Genomic DNA, 22,839 nt, shown 5'->3' with positions numbered 1-22,839 from the left:
AAGAAGAAGAAGAAGAAGAAGAAGAAGAAGAAGAAGAAGAAGAAGAAGAAGAAGAAGGAGGAGGAGGAGGAGGAGGAGGAGGAGGAGGAGGAGGAGGAGGAGGAGGAGAAAGAGGAGGAGAAAGAGGAGGAGGAGGAGGAGGAGGAGAAGGAAGAGGAGGAGAAAAAGTGCCTGGATAGAGGTAGGCCCAGAGGAGGGGGGTGGGGAGCTGGAGGGAACCTGGGAAACCCGGTGGTGGGCAATGTGCCCTGGTGGAGGGGCAGGGATGGAACACTGCATGACTGAAACCCAACCGTGAACAACTCTGCAAGTGTGCATCTCATGGTGATGTAATTAAAGAATATAACAAAGATTTAATGTAATATGTTTTAGACCCAGAGTTTGAAACTTATTTTTGTAAATAAGAATGGGCAGTACACTGTTGTATTAAATTACTACTTGATTTTCCTTTTTTCATATGGAAATCATATACCAATTAATGACTTAATATTGACTTTTGCTGATTTATATTCTGATAATTTCATTTACCATTTCTTTAAGTTTTGCTGGAGCAAGAAATGTGAAATAGATTTGTTATATGTCTGTGTGTGTGAGTGTGTGTGTGTGTGTGTGTGTGTGTGTGTATGTGATTGCTGGAGTCCTCATGTATGAGATAAGACAGGAAAGATGATCGAGAGCAACTTGCGACCTGTCCCTGGGGCAGCTGTGGAAGATCGTGTGAGGGAGCCTTGCCCTCGGGAGCTGCTTCCTGACAGGTGTCCTGGGGAGCCACTGGGTCTCTAGCAATAAGGCTGAAGTTCAGGGGAAAAGACGTGAAGAAAGAAATACGGAAGAGGTCTGCTGAGAACTGACGCCTCAGCCTTGGGACTGGAGACTTCGCCAAAAGGTGAAGTGTAGAGAGCAAGGCAGTTACTGAATGTACATTGGATCTCTCTCTCTCTCTCTCTCTCTCTCTCTCTCTCTCTCTCAGTCACGCCCTCACTTTATCTCTATTCCCTGTCTCCTCTTCCTCCTCCATCCCCCTCTCTAAATCCCTCCTCTTCTTCCTTCCCTCCCTTTTTCACCCCTCCCTTTCCCCTTCTCAATCCCTCCCTCAGTCCCTCCCTCTCTCTCATATTCTCTCTCTCTCTCTCTCTCTCTCTCTCTCTCTCTCTCTCTCTCATCCTACCTGCTTCTCACATCTGTCTAGTTTGGGGAGGACAAGCACTCTATATTCTATATTTTATATCTTTCTACAATGCCAGTTCCTTATTAGGCCCCAGTAAATACCTTTTCAATTCTGAGCAGCTAACTACAAGTTATTTATGAATTTCAGGAGTTCAGGCGTTATCCTGCAGCCTTAAAAGGGATTTAAAAATAAACCCACTCCTGCAGCTCCCCAGAGGGGAGGCTCCGGCCTTCAAAGGAAGGGATCAGCAGAAAGAGAACTTCAGCCATGTGCAGACTTTGAACAATCGGAGGGGGCGTCAGGATGCAGCCGGAGCAAGGCCTCGAGAAGTGATCTGTCTGCAGTGCTCAGATTGCAAACACACACCCAGTGAAACGGGAACAGGACTAATGAGGACGGTGGGGAGGATTTTTATCTTCATCACTTTAACATGTCCAGTCGCTTCAGAACTCGTCGGAGACCTTTACTGTCAGTGTCTTTGGAGCCCAGCAGGGGGACGTGCAAGTTCTCTACACAGACAGGGAACCAAGAAGCAAATCTGTGCTTCTGTTCTGCGCAGCGTTAAGTCACGTATCAAACGAGTCGCAGGCACGCTCAGCCCTGAGGAGTCACGCGTTAGGAGCCTGTGTGAGCGGCTGTTTGTCGTTAGTCAGGGAATCCTTTACCCTTTTAAAGCCTGTCACTTTATAATCATCAAATTATGAGAAAAAACACAATCATAAAGATTTAAATTTAAATTGTTAAGATTTAATTTAATTTCAATTAAAATCTGAAGTATCTGAATGGAAGGCAAAAGCAAACCCAGAATTTCCTTGCAAGGTAAGGGTACTTGTAAGAGTCCACTTGGGCCATTGGAATAGAAAACCAAAGCGGATTTCTCAAACAGGGTTGGCACGTTCATCATGAAATACTAGTGAACGGTTAAAGATTCTGAATTTGGGTTTTCTGTTATAAAGGTTGTTTCTAACTTTCCTCAACTTTAAGGTTTGCCTGTTTAGTTAATAGCTAAAGTACTCAACAAGGAGAAAAAAGGAGGTGCATTCTCTATAGCATCAGGGATATCTCTATACCACAAAACTATATTTCTCCATAATTTTAAGCTAATAGAGTACTATTTTCTAAAACATGCATTCTACTAAAGTGGACAGTCATTCTCGAGCATACTATTACATATTCATGTTATCATATATATATATATTTTAGAGATGAAATTATTTTCAAAGTTATTTAGACTATCCTACACTTTGTTTTCTTTTTGGATGTTACTGTGCTCATTAATTTTACCCCCCAACCATGACCCAAAGCAAATTTAAATCTAGTTAACAGATGGCATTTCAAAACCATTTCAATAGCCAAAAGTAGATTTCAGGCTTTATATATTTTTAAATTACGAGGTTTTCTCATCATACTGCTGGTCTTCATGCCTCCGTGGCTTTGAGTGATGTTATCATCTGTTAATTTATGACCTAGAACATACCAAACCTTTTAAGGTTTACACATATTTTACTGAATTTAGTGTATCCTTGTTTCCAAGTTCTCTTTAAAACTCTAAGCACTGTCTGGATAGCAGTATTCCTTTTGAGGCAAACTCACTGTGTTCTTTAATTTTAATTTCAGATTTATTATTCATTGCTTATCTGTGCTTACTCTCTATTACACCAAGTACTTAATGATTCAAGTCCTTTATCTGATTGAATTGCTCCTTACTGTTTGCAATGTCTGGCAATTAAACATCACCTGCAAATTTAGAAAATTGGCCCTACAATTCACTAAGTCATTTGCATGTACATAATTCATTTCCTATTACAAATATCTTTTTTCCCCACTTCTCTTTCATCAGTGTTAAATCTATCCTGATCAGCTACAAATGTTTTTGGGTTATTTGCTTCTCTTCTACTTGCCTACACACAACTTGATCTCTCATATCCACGGTCCAAATCCATACTATGTGTACATGTGCACATGTAGCTAGAGTCATCCTACACGTATGCTTACTTAGATCCATCCTGTACTCATGCGTACATATGCAGCACGTCAGAGTTCAACACTCACCATTCCACAACACAAACAATGTGGTTTATGACCTCAAGAGCTTTTGAACTTCTTACCCGACTAGACTTGATATAGCCTGAAAAGTTTAATCAGTGAATATTTGGTCAAGATCAAAACAACCACGAGCTATCGCCTGACATCAGAGCGTGGCATTCACTCAGCAAACAACAGCAGCAGCCAGTGTTGGTGTGGGTGTGGGGAAGGGACCTGTGTCCACGGCAGGTGAGAGTATTGACTGGTTCAGCCTTCTGGGAAGACACTATGGACCCTCCTCAGAAAACAGAATGGAGCTTCCAGACAGTCAAGCCATCAAAATCTTCAAGCAATCAAAATCTTTCATTTTGTTGATATCCTTTTGCTGTCCTGGACCTTAGGGACTGTGCTGTTCCCTCTCCTGTGCTGTTCCCCTCTCCTGTGCCTCAGGGACTGTGCTGTTCCCCTCTCCTGTGCTGTTCCCCTCCCTGGAGAACAACCGCCCTTCGCCCGTTCCCTTCCTCATTTAAACCAACCCTCTACCCTAAATCCTCTCCCTTCCTAAATAACTCCTACTAACATCAACCTTTCTATTTTTTTTTTAAAAATGTTTCATAGTTTTTCACTGACTACCTGATACTGCCCGAACTTTGTAGTTTGGAATTCATGCTTTCAAAGTTATTCCAACCTTTGCTTCTCACCTTCTGAGTCATCTTTAGTATCTCGCTCAAATTCCTCTTCCACGAAGTCTTGGCATCACCCAGGCAGATGCTGAATCTTTCCTCAGTTTCCCTCTAGCCCCTTTCTGCCCTCTGGTCTCCATTAGAATGTTACTTATTTAGCTATTTGGTTCCCATGTACATTACGAGATCTCTGAATGCAATACCGATGTCTTCCATTCCTTAGTTCTTGTGGTGTTAGGCAACGCACCCAGAAAGTAGAATATATTAAAGAAAGTGTGAGGGTGAGCAGAAGAATATAGCATACACTGTTCAAAACACACAATAAAATCTCTAAGTTTTCAAAAGGACTTGCAGAGAAAAATCTTCCTGTCCCTCTTTCCCATTCTCTCTCTCCCAACCTTTTGCTACAATTCCCAACCTTTCACTTAAATATTTTGCTTTTACCTTTGATCTCTATCTTTATTCCTATTTCACCCCTTGAAGATTACTTGTATGAAGATAACAACACACACAATTTTCTCATAATAGTCCCAATCTTTATATCACTTTGACTTTACAATACTCTGATTGATGCAATAATTTATGCATAAAATATAAGTCAAAAATTATCTCTAATTTGATGAATCAATTAGGGATTTTTATAAATAGAATATGACATATTTTTCAAAATTAATATGATCTCCACCATATTCATTTGAAAAGAAGTACAATAGTGGTGCTTGATAACCAATAGTTGTGGAAAATGACCAAGAGAGAGGAGAAAGATAGGAGTAGTTTAAACTTCTTGGCAAACAATGTATACATTTAGCTACAGTTGAGAATTCAAGACATTTAAGGACAACTGCCTTGGAGAGGAATAGTGAAGTTAAAAGTGATCCATATGGATTTTGATAAAATGAGAGAGGAAAAGTGAGACCAAAGAAATGCATGCCTTTCTAAGCAGTCTTAGCTTTTTTCTCAGAAAGGGGAATGCCCTGGACCTTGGGAAGATACGTCGCTCGGAAAACCCGAGATGCCGGTAGCTGCAGGCACTCTCCTAATCCTTCCCGATAAGATTTTATTTTTCCTCTCTCACTCATCCCCATGCAATCTCCAACGAGGTCATTTTCTTCAAATATGCAATGCTAGAAAATCTGTGCTCAAACCTTTCTGAGTATTTTCTTTCACTCCATTGTCATGAGACTGGACTTGCTAAGGTGGCAAACAATTTAAGCTTATATTCTAGTTTTTTCACTTATTAGCGACATGACCTTAAGCAAATGACAAGTTTTATGCACCTGCTTGTGTATTTTATAATACTGTGTTTATGTATTTCATAATATTCATATGGATATGAGAATAATAATTATATATTTTCTGACAACTGTTCAAAAGGTTTGAGATGTCAGAACCCCTAAATATTTGGATTGGCACTTGGCTAGTTAAAGATGCTTTTGCAGAGCTGCAATAGAACACAAGTGGTGGAGCACTGGAGAACGTGCCAGGGTCCTGGGGTCTGACCCTGGCTCTGTGTGCCCCTTCCATCGGCACTGATAGAAAAAAAAAAAGATCAGTTACTATTATATTCACTTCAAAATATTTGTTTCAATGGCAAATATTCAAACTCCATCCAGTATTTTCTTCCATGGTTTTAACTGTGCCTGTGAATAGTCCCACTGTCAATTCAACTGCCATGAAGTAAATGATGGATTATGATGAACAATATAATATGTGGACAAAAGCTTAAAAAGACAGGAACAAAATCTCCAAGTTTTGCCTTTCAATAAATATTTTTTTAGTAAAGCCAAACTTAATAGGCTATAGAAAATTGAACAACTTTCTTAAAGGACAATGATAAGCTACTGAAGATTTTAAGTAGAAGAGCATTTTAACTAGTTTAAAAAATATTTGACTATGACTTATAATTTTATACCCAGACGTGTTCTAGATTATGAAGTTTTAGTGATAAATCAAATGTATAAGTTCTCTACCTAATTAAGCTTGAATTATATCAAGGCAAGACAGAATAATAAGTAGGTATAGAGTATAATGGTGACACATGCTTATAAAAACAGTGAAACAGAACAAAGGTACCAGGGGATTTAGTGAGTGAGTGTTTCTTTAGAGTGACCGCAGAAGGTCGCTCTGAGAACTTGGAAGCAGCGAGAAGAAAATAAAGACAGGACAGGATGGGGAAGGGGTGGTTCTGGAGGAAGAACATTTTAACAAGATAGGACAGGAAGTGCCAAAGACCAAGTTCAATAATTTAGAAAGACAAAGGAGTGAGTGCTTAGAGCAGAGACAGAGGGGGATGGGCAAGGTCACAAAGGGAGTTGGTCTTACTCCTATGCAAATCAGTCCCAAGACTGATTGACTCTATAGGAGTAATGCTCAAAGGAGTTGCAGTAGAAGAGATACTGGCTCACTCTGCAGTGTGTTAAAAAGACATTGAAGGTAGTCAAGAGTGGAAAGAGAGGATAATTGGGACTCTGCAGCCACGGCCCCAGGGGAAGGGGAGAGAGGTGCCTAGAAGCAAGACAGCAAGTGGAGATGATGAAAAATGGGAACAAAGAAAATATTTTTCTATTGCTGCAGTTGGAGATAGATAAAAATTCTTGTGAGTAGATATTATTGGCTTTGCTATTTCTCTGATCTCACTTTAGAATCTATCAGCAAATCCTGTCAGCCTATCTTCAAAAAACATGTTGAACTCTGCACACACACACACACACACACACACACAAAAGAAAGAGAGAGAGAGAACTTTAAAAGATTATTATGCCTGTTGGACCTTCTTCAGATAATATGAGACCACTCATTTGCATTCCCAAATTTATTTTCTAGGTTAACTTTCATAATAGTTCAATTCCACTGACGCAAAAACTACAACTCAAAGGGGTTAAAAACACACTGAGACACAGATCTAGGAAATGTGTCCACACTTAATTGAACCAATTCAATTCATGGTCTTTCTGCTGCACTGAGGACCAAAGAATACATGGAGGAATCAGGAAAGCAAAAGGTCATAATATTTTCATAGCTCTCCACTAAACCCTGAATGAGAAGCCTGTCAAAGATGGCTTAGAGATGTGAAATCACAGAAATTGTTGGAAATAGCAAGTTAAAGATTAAAATGAAAAGTTTTCTATGAATTTTCATCTCGATAACATTGTAAGCTTCCATCTAGAGTTCTAAGTTTACATCCCCATATTGATGTTAAAGCAGCTCAGACTACAGTTGACTCTGAGATATTTTCTTTCCCCCATTTTATGATTTTTAATTATTTTATCACTTTCAAACTTTGTCTCTTAAAAAAGACCCTTTATTAATTGTTGCACTCAGTATTGAATGGGTTTTTAAATGATTTTTAATTATTGAATGATTTTTCAATGTTGAATGATTTTTCTACAGGACACTGAAGTAGAAAACTTTGTGAAGACTCTCTTGATATTATTCTAGTCCAAAACAGTAACAAGCCTCACAATGGAGACATTACTGGCGCTCGCTCAAGCAAATCGATGAACAACAGGATGACAGTGACAGTAACAATAATTTTATTCTTTATTTGGCTTTAGTTTTAGGGGGTTTATTGGCCGCAGAGTCGACAAAGCAGTGCTCAGCGGTCTCCTGACAATTCTTCACCAACTACACTGGCATCTCAGAGGGAGGAACTGAGAAACCAGTGCCACCTGCAGAAATCACTCAGAGCCCGCAATGCCACTTCTGGGAATACATCCCGAGGCTGCAGAAAAGCACAGCAGAAATGACATCTGCACCTGTATCTTCATTGGAGCACTGTGCACAATAGGCAGAATCTGGAAACAACCCGAGTGCACAAGAACAGATGACTGGTTAGAGAAACTTTGGTCCAACTACACAATGGAATACTATGCAGCTGTTAGAAGAGATGGAGCCATGAACTTGCTTACAAGTGGATGGACATGGAGAGTATCATGCTAAGGGAAATGATTCAAAAAAAGAGGGACAGACATAGAATGACTGCACTCAATTGTGGTATATAAAATAACATAATATGAGACCGCCGAGATGTGATCCCGGGGGCCGCACGCATCTACGGCCTCTCCGCAGCTGCATGAGTCTGAATCCAGACCCAGCAAAACCTTTTTCGGCATGGGCAACCCCTCGCAGAATGTCTCCAGCCTGAGAACTAAGCCTCAGCCCCGTGCCCGCCCAGGAGGGGAAAGGTATTCTCTCTCTCTCTCTCTCTCTCTCTCTCTCTCTCTCTCTCTCTCTCTCTCTCTCTCTCTCTCTCTCTCGCCTCTTTCTCTCCGGGGATGAAGGGCGCGGTGTCCGCCTTATTAAGATGACCACAGATTGGACTTTCAAGCCTGCAATAATCCAACATCTGGAAGAAATCTCCCTGGACTTAGTTGTTAAAGTACGGAAATTCAAAACCGCCCGGCCGCACTAGCGGCCGCGCGACTTCATTTGTCTTCACAGTAGATCTGAATCTAGTGGGGGTACTCCTAACAACAATAGTGAGGTTTGTGTTGAAATTTTGAATTTAACCAAAGTAAACAGAAAGTAAAATGAAACTTATCAGTTACAAGGCGGGGGTAGGGGGGCAGGATGGGAGATGTACTGTGTGGTTTTTTTTTTTTTTTTGGTGGTGGTGGTATATGGGCACTGGTGAAGGGATGGTTGTTTCAGCATTGTATAACTGAGACCTAAGCCTGAAAGCATTGTAATCTTCCACATGGTGATTTAATAAAATAATATTTTTATTAAAAAAAATAACATAATATGAGACTGACACCCAAGGACAGTAGAGACAAGGGCCGGGAAGATTGTTCCATGGTTGGAAGCCGCCTCATGAGCTGGGGGAGGAGGCGGCTGACATGGAGAAGGGATCACTAAGTCAATGATGGTTGGAGGGATCGCTCAGGATGGGAGATGTGTGCTGAAAGTATATAAAGGACCAAATGTGATGGCCTCTCAGTGTCTGATTGCAAACCATGATGCCCAAAAGTAGAGAGAGAGTCTGGGAGAAACTGTCTGCCAGGGAGGCAGGGGGAGGGCTGGAAAGTGGGGGGACACTGAGGTCACTAGTGAAGGGATGGGTGTTCGATCATTGTATGATTGTAACTCAAACATGAAACTTTGTGAGGTTATCTCATGGTGATTCAATTTAAAAAAAGGAAAAAGGAAAAGAAATCACTCTGAGCATCACAGAGCACTCAGATGCTCCAGGATCACAATTCCCAGTGCTCCAGAGCTACGTGGCTTAGGGCCCAGCATCCTACACTGCCTCCTGGCACCCAAGGTGAGGCCCAACACCCCCTGGGAAAAAGAGCATCGACCAAACAATGTTTAATACTCAAGTGACTAGGACTAGTTATGTAAAGAACTGGGAAAATGTCATCTGTAGTTAATAGTCAACATAAATTTATCCTGAAATGACATAAATGTTGGAATGATAAAAAATTGAAGGCACTATTTAAATATAAAAAATGACAAGAAAAGATGTCATTAATAATTAAAATGATTTGAAATCATGTTATTTCTTACCATAGATATTGAAGACATCTAGGCATCTAGAGATACGCGATCTCAATTTAAAATAGACTCAAGAGGAGTAAGAGAAAAGAACAGACTTGACGGAAAATTAGCTCTGTCCTGAGAAGGCATTGTGAATTTGGCAAAGGATGAAGATAAATGGCCTGAACTAAGTGAGAGTAAAAGTATGTTTCGTTATGGTTCTAAGTTAGTTTTTTGTTTGTTTGTTCTATGGGCACATATGGGGATGCTCAGGGCCTCCTCCTGCTCAGGAACTTTTCCCGGGTTGCTCAGGGCCACGTGAGATACTGGGTCTGAACTTGGCTAGGCTCATGCAAGGCAAGCACCCTACCTGCTGGAATATGTCTCGGACTCCAAGAGTAAAAATATTTTAATAAAGTAAATAAGATCAAAGTGACCGAGAGACAATGTTCAGAAAAAAAATTCATAGAAATAATTGTCAACATTTACTGGGAAAGATGAGTAAGGAGAGGCTGCTAAAATCTCGGGGCTGGGAGAAATAGAGATGTTACTGTTGTCTGCTCGAGTAAATCGAGAACAACGGGATGACAGTGATACTGTAATACAGTGATATATTAAACATCTTAGGAGCTCATGGAAACTTAGTAGATTAAATACACAAGAAACCATATTTAGGTAGATCATAGTAAAAATTTGGTACTAATGCTGGCTTTCCTCCTCTGAAACATTACATGGCAAAATAAATTGCTTGACATATTAACATGGACATTAAAATAAATATATGTCAACTCAGAATTTTGCATGTAATGAGAATATCATTTAAAATCAGGATGAATAAGGAGGATTTTAAGACAAACAGAAGTTAATATTACATGCCACCTGAAGTGAACTCAAAACATTACAACAAAGGACATTTTTCAGGCTGAACTAAATGATACACAGGCCCTCATAGGGGCCCAGGATACAGAAAAAATTGTATATAAATTATTAAATTAAAAAAATTGCCTTTTCTCTTTTTATATTTTACAAACGGGGTGGAGTGGTAGCACAGCAGGTAGGGCATTTGCCTTAAACGTGGCCGGCCAGGGTTCGATTCCTCCACACCTCTTGGAGAGCCCAGCAACCTACTGAGAGTATCCCGCCGGGATGGCAGAGCCTGGCAAGCTACCCTTGGCGTATTCGATATGCCAAAAACAGTAACAAAAAGTCTCACAATGGAGACCTTACTGGTGCCCGCTCCAGCAAACCGATGAACAAAGGGACGACAGTGCTACAGTGCTATATTTTACAAACAGTGTTATTATAAGTAAAAATTACATTTAACTGCTAAGCTCATAAATCATAAATAAATGACCTAATTATAAATAAAGGAGAGAATTAGTATCAGTGAGATTATATTGCTACTTTCCTTTCTAAAACTATTTAGTGGTAAAATATTGATGAAATAAAATGCAATAAATTCACAATGTATCTTATAATTTCTGAACAAACCATGACAGGCAGACATCCAGGGTTACATCTAGAAAGGCAATAAAGATATTAAACTCAACCATTAAGACCCTCAGTGAACCCCAAAAAAAGACCAGAAAAGGGAGAAGAGGAGAAAAACATCACAGGTCCAGATCGGGGCTAGAAGCAAGGTGTGACATCGCTGACCCTGTCCTGAGGCCCTGCTGCCCATCTGGTCCCCAGAGTTGCCAGGGCAGAGCCCAGAGGGGACACGGTCCTGAGCAGAGCCAGGCACGACCCTCAGCACAGCTGACCGAGGGGAAACAGCGAATCACAGATGTCAGATCAACTACACAGAAAACCACCAGCAAATCACAGTAATCATCCCGTGGACAATGAATATCAGCGCTTCAAAGCGTGAATCGGAACCTAGAGAAATAGCGGGAAAGACAGTGACGTTTCAACGCCCTGGTGACTGGACCTGGTGTCCGAGACAGCGGGGTGGCACCTCCCTGCACAAGGCAGACTTCAGATTCCGGTGGCTGGACCCCCACACATCCGGAGGGGTCCCCGACACCCGTGGGTGTGTCCCCCCAAAGGTGTAAAAACACTCCTCCTCTAATTAAGATACAAAGGGAAAATATAATCTAGACGTGTCATATTATTTAGTCCCCCAAATGCATATAAACACTCCTACTCTGACTAAAATACAAAGGGACGGGCTGGAGTGACAGCACAGCGGGGAGGGCGTTTGCCTGGCACGAGGCCAACCCGGGTTCGATTCCCAGCATCCCATATGGTCCCCTGAGCACCGCCAGGGGTGATTCCTGAGTGCAGAGCCAGGACTAACCCCTGTGCATTGCGGGTGTGACCCAAAAACCAAAAAAAAAAAAATACAAAGGGAAAAATACAATCTAGATACGTTCTGTTTAGATCCTCAAACTAAATGACTGGCTTCTAAGTGATTATGATTTATTCCTTTGAAAAGAAAATAAACATTTTTATGAACATCTGAATTTTATTTGCAAGTTGCTCTGTGACTTCAATATCATCATTTACGAACACAAATATTTAAAAACAATTTAACAACAATAACTTCTTTTTGTAATGTTAGAACATCTTAAATTTAGCTTTATTCTGTTTTAAATTTTCTTCCCCACAGATCTGTAACATGTACTATTAGTTCACTACGACATGCTGAAACTTCGCTTTGCAATTATTTTATATGAATTCAGCTTCTCCATGTCAAACTACAAGCACCGATAGACCCTTACCTTAAAGACGAGTTCCCCCACCAGGCCGTTCCACGTCCCGTCTTCCTGTGGGCTTCCATACTTGTGATCCGGAGCCACGTAAATCTCATAGTTAAAACCCAGGTAGTTAGACAAGGCGTCCAGAACGTCGATGGAGAATCCCTGGTATTTCTTCGGCTTGCCCAAGACGTTTTCAGAAACCATCACAAAAGGTTCCTCCTGTATGGAGATAAGAGAAATCCTCGATGTCAATAGATTTCGCTTCTCAAACACAAGGCGGGTTTGATTCAAAGGGCTTCGCTTATAATTTAAAACTTGCTTATGTAATTTGAGATAATTTAGTACTCTAATTTAAACACCATTAGCGCATTGTACTATTTTACAATGGTTAATCAGCCCATTTCAAGTTACTTTTCATTTAATTATTACCATATAAAAATTGATAAAAAATGACTATAAAACTGCAGGGATCAGCAGTTCATTTTTCTTGAGATTTCAGGACCTAAGACTTCTTCATAAGAGAACTATATGTAAGAAACCATGAATTTATTGCATATAAGCTGAGATAACTGTTATCCATCTACATACCAAAAAATATGAGTGTTTTACTTTATATATGATCTTAAAATATACAAATAGAATTATTTACTGAATAATTTTGCGACTTGGATATAAAGATATTTTATTGCAAACTAGCCTAATATAACAGTGGGAAATTCAGTCACTATTTTTGGTAAGTTGTGTGGTCTATTAAATCCAGCAAATTGGTTTCTGTTTCTGCCTCTTTTAAGCCTTTTCGTATTTTTCGCAGTTAACAAATAGAGGCCCTCCACTTCCTAGCACACCTGGTGTTAAGAGAACTAAATTGGTTTGGAACACGCCGGCAGACCAAATGTTTCTTTTCTAAACATGTTCAGAAATCTCTGAGCTCCAGTGATATCTGTCGACAACCATTTGTCATGGACGCAGTCTGTTCCACCCTCTGGGCAGGGTAAAGTTTATCCAAAGAGTTTACCCCAGAATCCTTTATCCTTAGGGTCTAACAAAACAGTCTACATTATATGTAAAATCATAGTTTACTTTGGGTTTTACTCAAACACACTAAGTATTTTATAAAGAACACTGAATCTATTATAGGGATATTGTCATGTAGAAAACTCACATTTCCCCTAAAATTACCATGATAGGCCCCGTAACAAACCAAGATGACCATGGGATCAATTTTGGAATTATTTACAGTCAAGAAAACCCTGTTGGGGTCAGAGCAATAGTACAGCCTGTAGGGCATTTGCCTTGCACACGTCCGGCCTGGGTTTGATCCCTGGCATCCCATAGGGTCCCCCGAGCACCGCCAGGAGTAATTCCAGAGTACAGAGCCAGGAGTCACCCCTGAGCATCGCCAGGTATGACCCCCAAAACAACAGCAAGTAAAAAGTTTTTAAAAATGTAAAAAAGAATATTTATTTTTCTTTAGTAATATTCTTTTACAAGTAATCAAGAAAACTTAACCAAGTTTAAATTTTGATGCATTCCTTTTCATTTTGCACATCCATATGATTATTTCTAAGTTCAATGCCTACATACAGCTCTATTGCTCCTGTGATATTTGTAATGCCTATATTTATTTACTTTTTAATTTGGGGTCACCCCTGGTGATGCTCAGGGCTTACTTATCCCTAGATGAGTAAAGGGTCATATGGGGAAATAACTGTGTATCAAACCTGGTTCAGCCACATGCAAGGCAACCAACAAGACTATCACTCTGGCCCTGGCCATATCATTTTAAATCTTTGTTTTCTAAACTACCAATGATTTTTATTTTTGAAATTAGGTGAAATCAATTTATACTCTAGAATAAGATTAACATTCACACAGAAGGCTTAACTTGCAACAGCACCTTAGCAAAACCGCAGACAGGGATTTAATGTCTCCATGGTGAGATATAACAAATTTCACAAAGTTTTTTTAACAGGAATAACTTTTTGATCATTCCATTAGCCAGTTCATGGTAACAAGAGCTATAGAATGAATTGTTGTGGGTGGGCTATGGGGGTGGGCTTGAGGGGTGATGGGGAAATGGAGACAGAGGTGGAGGGAAGTTGACAGTTTGGTGTTGGAATATTGAATATCTGCAACAAATCATGGTCGACTTTGTAAACCACAGTATTTAAAAAAATGGGAAAATTTTTAAAATAAGATAACCAGTAACTAATAGGTGGGTAAAGGAGGTGACTGTTGTTTGTTTCCTGTTAACTCCACTTATCTGCACTAAATGCACCCATTTCTGTTTTGGTATCACAGGGAATCAGACCCTGATTCCGACAACCCAGAGTCTCCCTGTTGGCCAGACCCCGAGGCAACCGACGGAGCTGAGTGACAGGAGGTGCCTCAGAACCCCAGATCCACGCTCCGTTCTTTCCAGTTCGTGTAAACACCAAGAGGATGTGTCCCTGGTAATAGGTTTAGTAACACATGCTAGAGAATCAAGACAGAAGTGTGTGTGTGTGTGTGTGTGTGTGTGTGTGTGTGTGTGTGTGTGTGTGTGTTTGGCTTGAAATACTGTATCAGATTCTGAATCTTATTGTCCAAGAAGAGAGAAACATCAACTTTCTCCTTTCAGCATATTTTAGGATATAAAATGGTGATAATTAGGGCCGGGGAGATGAAACTGCAGGAAGGGCTCTTCTCTTGCCCCTGGCTGACCTGGGTTCAGTCCCTGGGGCCTAAGAAGACCCCTCAAGGCTGCCAGGAGTAATCGCTGAGCACCACCGATTGTGGCTCAAAAGTAAACAAACAAAACTATGGTTGGTAAATCAATAGATGAGAAGTTTGGATGGTAAATACAACTCTTAAAATAATACTTGTTTAATGGACTGGAGCGATAGCACAGCAGGCAGGGAGTTTGCCTTGCACGAGGCCGACCCGGGTTCCATTCCTCTGTCCCTCTCGGAGAGCCTGGCAAGCTACTCCTGTCGTATTTGAGACGCAAAAAACAGTAACAACAAATCTCACAATGGAGATGTTACTGGTGCCCGCTGGAGCAAATCAATGAACAACGAAACTACAGTTCTACCCACTACAGTGCTACAGTGTTACTGGTTTAATACAAGTAACGTGCAACTAAAAGCAAAAATTCTATTACTCTGCTATTGTATGTAAAAAGAGAACATCTTGATGATTGTACTATGTGCATGTTTAAGATAGGTTATTGGCAGAATTTGATACTCCACTGATTGCACAACAAATGAATTTAAAAATTCTATGAAGTATTCTTTCCATAAATTAGTTTAAAAGGTCATAAAAATCATACCTCATGATAAAAGTAATTCCAAAATAAACACTACACTGAGACTGTATGTAAAATGAGAAAGTTCTATACATATTTGGGCACCGAATGTCTACATTATGTTGTAAGTTCTGGAGCATGTTATTATTTTCTTCTATTGATCTCCCTTATTTTTATATTTGAACATCTGTCAATTGATATGGAAGATTTTTCATAAGATTATTTTACTGGGTTCTCTACCAATAATTTTCAATCTTTTGTATTCTTTATTCTGTCACGGCTCTCACAATCTAATATTTTTTATTTAATCTAGTGGATTAATCACCAGGAAGTTTAATGAAACTCTGTAGGGTCATATTTAAATAATTAAAAATTGATTAACTGCATTAAAAACTTAATGATCTGGGGTGGAGTGATAGCATAACGTGTAGGGCGTTTGCCTTGCACTCGACTGACCCAGGTTTGATTCCCAGCATCCATAGGGCCTCCCCCCCAGCACCGCCAGGAGTAATTCCTGAGTGCACGAGGCAGGAGTAACCCCTGTGCGTTGCAGGGTGTGACCCAAAAAGCAAAAAAAAACAAAACAAAAACCTTAATGATCTATGTAAACAAATATATCCAATTTGTATGATATTTTTTATTTGTACTCAGTTCTCTTTAGAAAAAATTGCTTATTATACTAAACTATGTACTCTTAGCATGTTAATTTTTTCCTTTAGAATTTAATCTAAATTAAAATCTTCTAAATAAATTCATAGGCAAATACTTTTTTTAAATTTCTATTGTCAAAATTTGATCCTAGGAACATCAGCTAGAATTTATTAAAGGTAAAGGAACAGAGATTTTTATACTACATAAAGTTGATGAATTATTGGCAGATAGGCAGTTAAACATTTTATGCCTCAAATAAACCCTTATTTCATCGACCACTTTTCTTTTATTTAGACTTTTATTTAGACTTTTAAATATCTTTAGACTTTTAAAGAGCTCCACTAGAGATTTGGATCTCTACTTATAAATTCTTCATAAACCAGTTGTAGTCTTATTTTTGTTGTTGGGTCACATCCAGCAGTGCTCAGGCTTACTCCTAGCTCTGTGCTCAGGGCTTACTCCTAGCTCTGTGCTCAGGGTTCACTCTGGTGGGGCTCTGGGGACCATATGGGCTGCTGGGATTGGACCAGGGCTAGCCACATGCAAGGTAAATCTCCACTCACCCTCTGGGCCGGTAGCGCTAGTCCCCAAACCAGTGGTACTTTCTAGAAAATCAGCCATTATTTAGACAGGTAGGCACAGCAGCAGAATTGGCTTCTGCCCTTTGACCTTGATAGAAAATGTAATTATTCCTTCCTTCTCTAAGGAAATACCAAACACATACGACTTTTACTATTCATTGTAACTATTTTCAAAATTTATTTACTCATTGACTCATCAACTTAACAAGCCTGGTGAAGCTAAAGCGTCAAGTACCCAACACTACTTACAGGAAAAGATTGAATAAAGTCATGGTTGTAGCTTTAAGATGAGTAAGGCCTAGTTTGGGAAAGATATGAACGTTTTATATATATATATATGTATATATATAAAGTTTTTTTTAATTTAGTGGATTAATCACCAGGAAGTTTAATGAACTCTTTAGGGTCATATTTAAATAATTAAAAATTGATTAACTGCATTAAAAACTTAATGATCTGGGTTTTATATCCCATATATATATATATATATAGCAACTTTATATATATAATTGTTTAAAGTTGTTTATATATAAAGTTGTTTATATATATATATATATAAAGCTATCCTCCCCACAACCCCCCCCCCACAGAACACAGAAAACAAATACCTAGAGGAATACAATGAAAATTCAATGTATTCTTTTAAAAGAAGAGCATATATTAGTGCTCTTGGCTTTTTGCTGTTTCACGAGATAAGAAAAATTAGGGCCAAATGGTTTAATACATGTTCATCTACTAAGCTATAAAAGAATAGACCATCTTATATAGGCCATCTTATTTCAATGTTATTAATCTTAAGTTTTCCAAATTTCCAACCAACGTACACAATTCTAGTGGTACAATACTTGGCTCAAATTTCCTGGGATGAATGTGATATGGGGCTGTTACCAGACTCCAAAAGCATGAGAACCGAAAAATATATACAACAAAATCTTCCCTGGATGAAAGTAGCTACATTTTAGGTTTCACACTATTAACTAAAATAATTGTTTGAATGCAGTACCAGAAACAAAAATCAAACATATCATGTGAAAAAGACTATATGTTAGATATTAAAATCAGCAGAAATCACATGTAACAGGAATAGATATTTTAAGAACATAGGCATTGAATTTTCAGGTGCATATTAATAAAAGTTGTTAACTCTGTTTGAAAAAAATGAAGGCATTTTTGTTTATATTTGGAAGCTACAGAACATGGGATTTCATAATTGGACACAAATAAAATATTTAAGAATTAGAACAGCCATGGCTGAAACCGATAATTTTATATCTGAGTATATTATTATTTTAGGAATGAAGAAATAAATAGTAGCCCATGAATAGTCCAGAATTAATAGCCTGGTGCAAGAGAATAAACAAATAGGAACCCCAAGGCAAGAAGAGAGAAAGCAGAAGCAGAAGAAGAGGTGGGGTGATCATCCAAATACTTATTTGGAGAAGTGTCGGACCACACATAGTGCCTCTCCGGGCTGACTCCTGGTTGTCACAGACATCATATGAGGTGCTAGGGATTGAACTGAGGTCGGATGCATGCAAGGCAAGTGCCCTACCTCTACTGTCTATCCCTCTAGCCCTACACCCCCAGATTTAGAGCATGTAAAGAAACAGGAGGCACCATCATCTGCTGATGCTTCCTGCCATCAGTACCACAACCGAAAGACAGTTTAGATGGGCCGATAGTGAGTGAGTATATTTGTAGCAAGTTCACGTTACCTGCTCTTGTCTAGCCTTTTCAATAATTTTTGTTGTTGAAGTAAAATTTAATTTGAACAGATCAGTTTCAGGAATGCAGTTTCATGTCATCTCCAACTACATCTGGGTCCTTTCACTCGACTGACCCACCCCTTCCCTTTTCCTTCTAGTAATCACCGCTTTATTCTAAAGAGTTTTGAGTCTTACCTGAATATTCTCCTAGGACGGAATATGGGATACCATGTCCTCGCCATTTCACTCTCGGATAAGAGTGCTAGAGAATCCCGGACACCCAAATGTATGTCAAAGAGCATTCTTAGCAGCATTTTTCACAATATTCCAAGTCTGGCTCTATGTGTGGGCGCAGGGAGATACAGAGCCTGTGGCATATTGATGCAGTGAACACTCACAAATGGAAAACGGGAGAAACTCAAGCGATACAACGAGCAGATTTTTCCTTCCTGGGTGCCTAGTGTCCAAGACGTCATTGTTGGTGTTTGGTGGGCCGGAATGAAGTCTCTGGACCGCCACATGTCATGCTGCTTGAACCCGGTTTGATGGGGGCCCACACAACCCAGGAGGACGTAGCCTCTAAGGCCAGCGCCTCCTTCCTGCTCCGCCCTCACACTGCAGGGAGCAAGGACGGCACTCAGAGGGAAGTGCGATTCCTTCTCGAGTCACATTCAAGCCCAGGAACAAGAGTGATGCACCTAGTGATCCCCCCTCAGACAGAGACACAAATTAGATGGAAAATCACATAAATGGGGAAGTAGCGTCGAAGCCAACTAGGCTCAGTGAACTGTAACACAGAGCGCTCAACTAGCAGCACAGAGCTCGGTAAACCCTCGGACGGTGACTTTATGGCACATGGTGAGACAGAACAATTCTCACGAACCTTCTTTTATTCCAGTATTTTTGATAATTCCATTAGCAACTCAGTTCTAACAAGCAATATAAAATAAATGGTTATTTTTTTTTTTTTTAGCCAGCTAAGGGGACAGGCTTGGGGCGGGGTGGGAAACCGGGAGCAATGGTGGATGGAGGGTCACACTGGCGGTGGGATTGTTGTTGGAACACCGAATTTCCCAAACACAAGTGTATTATTAACAACTTTGTAAACCGCAGTGTTTAAATAAAGTATTTAAATAAAAAAAAAAAAGCAAAGCACGGAAGTAAGGCCCGCTGGTCCCGGTGAGACAGACAGTATGATCAGAAGGAAGGGCGAGAGGGGATCAGTGAGAATATTCTATTTTCTCTCCAAGTATAACTGACTGGACGTTACTTTGCTATCCATTAACTAATGGCTGAAGCTTTTTACTCTGAGTTTGTTCCTGGGTGCATGAACTGTCAAGTAGAAGTGAGGATGATGTTAACTGAGACCATGTAATGGTCTCCTATTAGAGACATATTAAAGTTTCTCTCTCTTGCTTAATGGGGCACGGCAGATTTTGAAGGGAATGTCATGATCAGAAATAGTTTTGAGAGCAGAATGCAAAATGGGCTGTGAAGAGAGGGCAGGAGATCCAGCCTGGGAGACCGTGACCCGTGATCTACTTCACATTCATTTCCCAAGGATACATCAACTTTGAGTCTTCCAGGGACAGAGGAGTAAAAAAAAAAAAATAACACTGCTTTTAAAATTTATTTTTTTGCAATTAGTTTCAGAGAGTATTAATAGGACTAAATCTAAGCTGATAACAACCGACCTGCCAACCACACACAAACAAACTGCAGCTTTTGATTTGTTGATCGTTTGGATGACAGGTTCTCAGCCATAATCTTCAGCAAGTGGAAGAAAATGAAGCTTTCACAAATGTCAGGAGTTTATCAATCTGAGTGCATTAGCATGAGGAGTCAGAGGCCTACTTGTAGGAAAATGTTTCAGTGGTTGATAATTTTCATATTAGCACGGATTTATTCACATCACTTGTTGGGTTATTAGATAATAACTTCATAATTTTGAATTTGTATTCAGTCACTTGAAATCATATGCTGATTGCCTCATTGATTTACAACACTGCAACTTGCTGATTTTTTCAGTTAATTCCCATATTTTAATAAATATGTGACATTGTTTGCTAGCGAGAGCTTGCCAGAAGCACCTGACGTTTGTGATAGGGACAAGTGACAAGCTGTCCTGAGAGCTGGGTGCTGGCTGGAACATGCACGATGGCCATGATGTCTGGGTCTGACTCACACGCGTGGCTCAGGCATTAACCAGATCATGGGACTATCCTCACTGTGTGTCTTAACACCTGACTCCCAGACACTGTGCTCCCGGCTGAAGCAAGTGAGTGCTCTCTGACAGTGCTCAGCTCCATTTTGCTTAGGGACGGCACAGTTCACTTAGATCTCTTTGGAGGTAATGACCACCCTCCTCCTTAGAAAAAGAAATCGTTATTTTTTAAGTCAATATAAGACACTTTGATTTGCAAAGCTATCATAGGTGAGTTTCAGACATACAATGTTTCATCGCCAATTCTATCACCAGTTTCCTTCCACCCCCTGGCAGATACAGCATTTTAATTACTTAATTGTTATTTTGACTGCATCACCATTCAAACAACTCACTGCTAAGAAACCAGTGAGGAAGGAGGATGAGGACACACATTGCTAGAACCTGCGAGTTTGTCGGCTGTGGTTGGATTCCAGGCCTCCACCATCGTTGGCTGGAGATCTTAGATACACGCGTGAGCACAAGATTCTTCATAGGATGCAGATAAACAGTAGACATTTACTCTCGGGTGTTTTGTTTGTTTGTTTGTTTGGAGTAAAACAAATTTTATTTGGAGGTTTTGAAGGGAAGGAGGGAGAGAAAGCGGGAGAGAGAGCGGAGAGTAACCTGCACGAGAGAGCCCGGCTGCTCCAAGGGCGGAGAGACCCCTGCACGCACCCGGCGTTAGGCAGGAAAGCATGACAGGCCCCCTCTCAAGAGGGGAGACGCGGGGACACGTGTGCTCAGCCACGAGGGCGCAAGCCGCACACGGCCTCGGGCACACGTGCATGAAATATTAGACCATTTTGCAGCTTAGAATAGCTAAAGGCATGAAACCTGTCATAAAAATAAACAAGAAGAGGAAAGTAAACACGAGGGATATCCAAAAAGAGCAAGAATAGATGAACTGTGAGACCTGAGGGATAGCCCAAAGGGAGAGCACCCGCCTTCACGTGACTGGCCTGAGGGATAGCCCGGCGGGAGAGCACCCGTGGCCTTCCACGTGACTGACCTGAGGATAGCCCGGCGGGAGAGCACCCGCCTTCCACGTGACTGGCCTGAGGGATAGCCCAGCGGGAGAGCACCAGCCCTTCACGTGACTGGCCTGAGGGATAGCCCGGCGTCTGGAGAGCACCTGCCCTTCACGTCACGTGACTGACCTGAGGGATAGCCCGGCGGGAGAGCACCAGCCTTCCACGTGACTGACCTGAGGATAGCCCGGCGGGAGAGCACCCAAGGCGCCTTCCACGTGACTGACCTGAGGGATAGCGCCCGGAGAGCACCTGCCTTCCATGTGACTGGCCTGAGGGATAGCCCAGCGGGAGGTGAGCACCTGCCCTTCACGTGACTGGCCTGAGGGATAGCCCAATGGGAGAGCACCTGCCTTCCACGGTGACTGACCTGGGTTTGATCCCTGGTACCACACATACGCCCTGGAGTGATGCCTGAGGACAGAGCCAGGAGTAAGCCCTGAGCACCACCGGGTGCGGACCCCAAACCTATGTGTGTTTATAGATCGATATGTAGACATGTAAGCATACATGATTTTATATGTACACATATACGATCCAGACACTGCAGAACAAAAGAGTTCTGAGGTGCATGGAGAGAAGAGATCGTGGAACCATCCACTGAAATATTTTTCTAAAAAGAGCTACTGTAGGGGAATTTCTCGAAGGAGCAAATGTTAAGAAAACATTGCATGAAGCACATCTTTAATGATCTTTGCCTATATAATTTATCAGGCAGATTTAAACTATAAATAAGGAAAGTAAAATAGTTATTAAAAATTCCTAAAATGATACCTGACACATCACAGCTGGTTCCCATTTTGTAAGCGAGTATCTTGACAGAAAGAATCTTTAATCCAACATTACTAAAAGTATGAGTTTAGGGGCAGAGAGCTAGCAGAGCAGGTGAAATCCTTGCCTTGCGCAGAGCTGCTGTGGGTTCTATTCCCGACTCCACACACGGTCCCCTGAGCACTGCCAGGAGTGATCCCTGAGCACCATTGGGTGGACTCCCTTCCCCTGAGAAAAGTCTCCTAAATACAGACCATTGCCTCAAGGACAATGGTCAAGAACATGTTCTGAGATACAGTATTCATTTGTCCAGGGTACACGCCCTACCGAGTGTTCAGAGTTTGTTCCTGGTGGCCCAGGGCACAGTGTCTGATACCAGAAATGGAACCCAGGGCTCCACCACGTGAAGTACATTCTCCAGCCCCGTAAGCCGCTTCTCCAGCCCCGAGATATGGACATTTTATCTATTAGAGATTGTTCCAAACATCAGAAACCTAAAAAATATTTAATGAAAGATCTTGGTAACACTGATTTCAAAACAACGATGGCACTTA

The 22,839-nt window shown here is 40.8% G+C and overlaps 1 protein-coding gene across 4 annotated transcripts in view; it reads right to left on the bottom strand.

Moving 5' to 3' along the window:
* The window catches only part of GRID2 (glutamate ionotropic receptor delta type subunit 2), a 1,314,711-nt gene that overhangs the window by 308,223 nt on the left and 983,649 nt on the right, over positions 1–22,839 (bottom strand). For all 4 annotated transcript variants that reach the window (XM_055138199.1, XM_055138197.1, XM_055138198.1 and 1 more), the window contains one exon: positions 12,078–12,275. In XM_055138199.1, the coding sequence (XP_054994174.1) occupies positions 12,078–12,275 (198 nt within the window). The remainder of the gene's footprint in view (positions 1–12,077; positions 12,276–22,839) is intronic.

This window comes from Sorex araneus, chromosome 5 (assembly GCF_027595985.1).
Source record: "Sorex araneus isolate mSorAra2 chromosome 5, mSorAra2.pri, whole genome shotgun sequence".
NCBI lineage: Eukaryota > Metazoa > Chordata > Mammalia > Eulipotyphla > Soricidae > Sorex > Sorex araneus.
The sequence above is the reverse complement of the archived record's forward strand: the minus strand, read 5'-3'. Positions and strand labels throughout refer to the sequence as shown.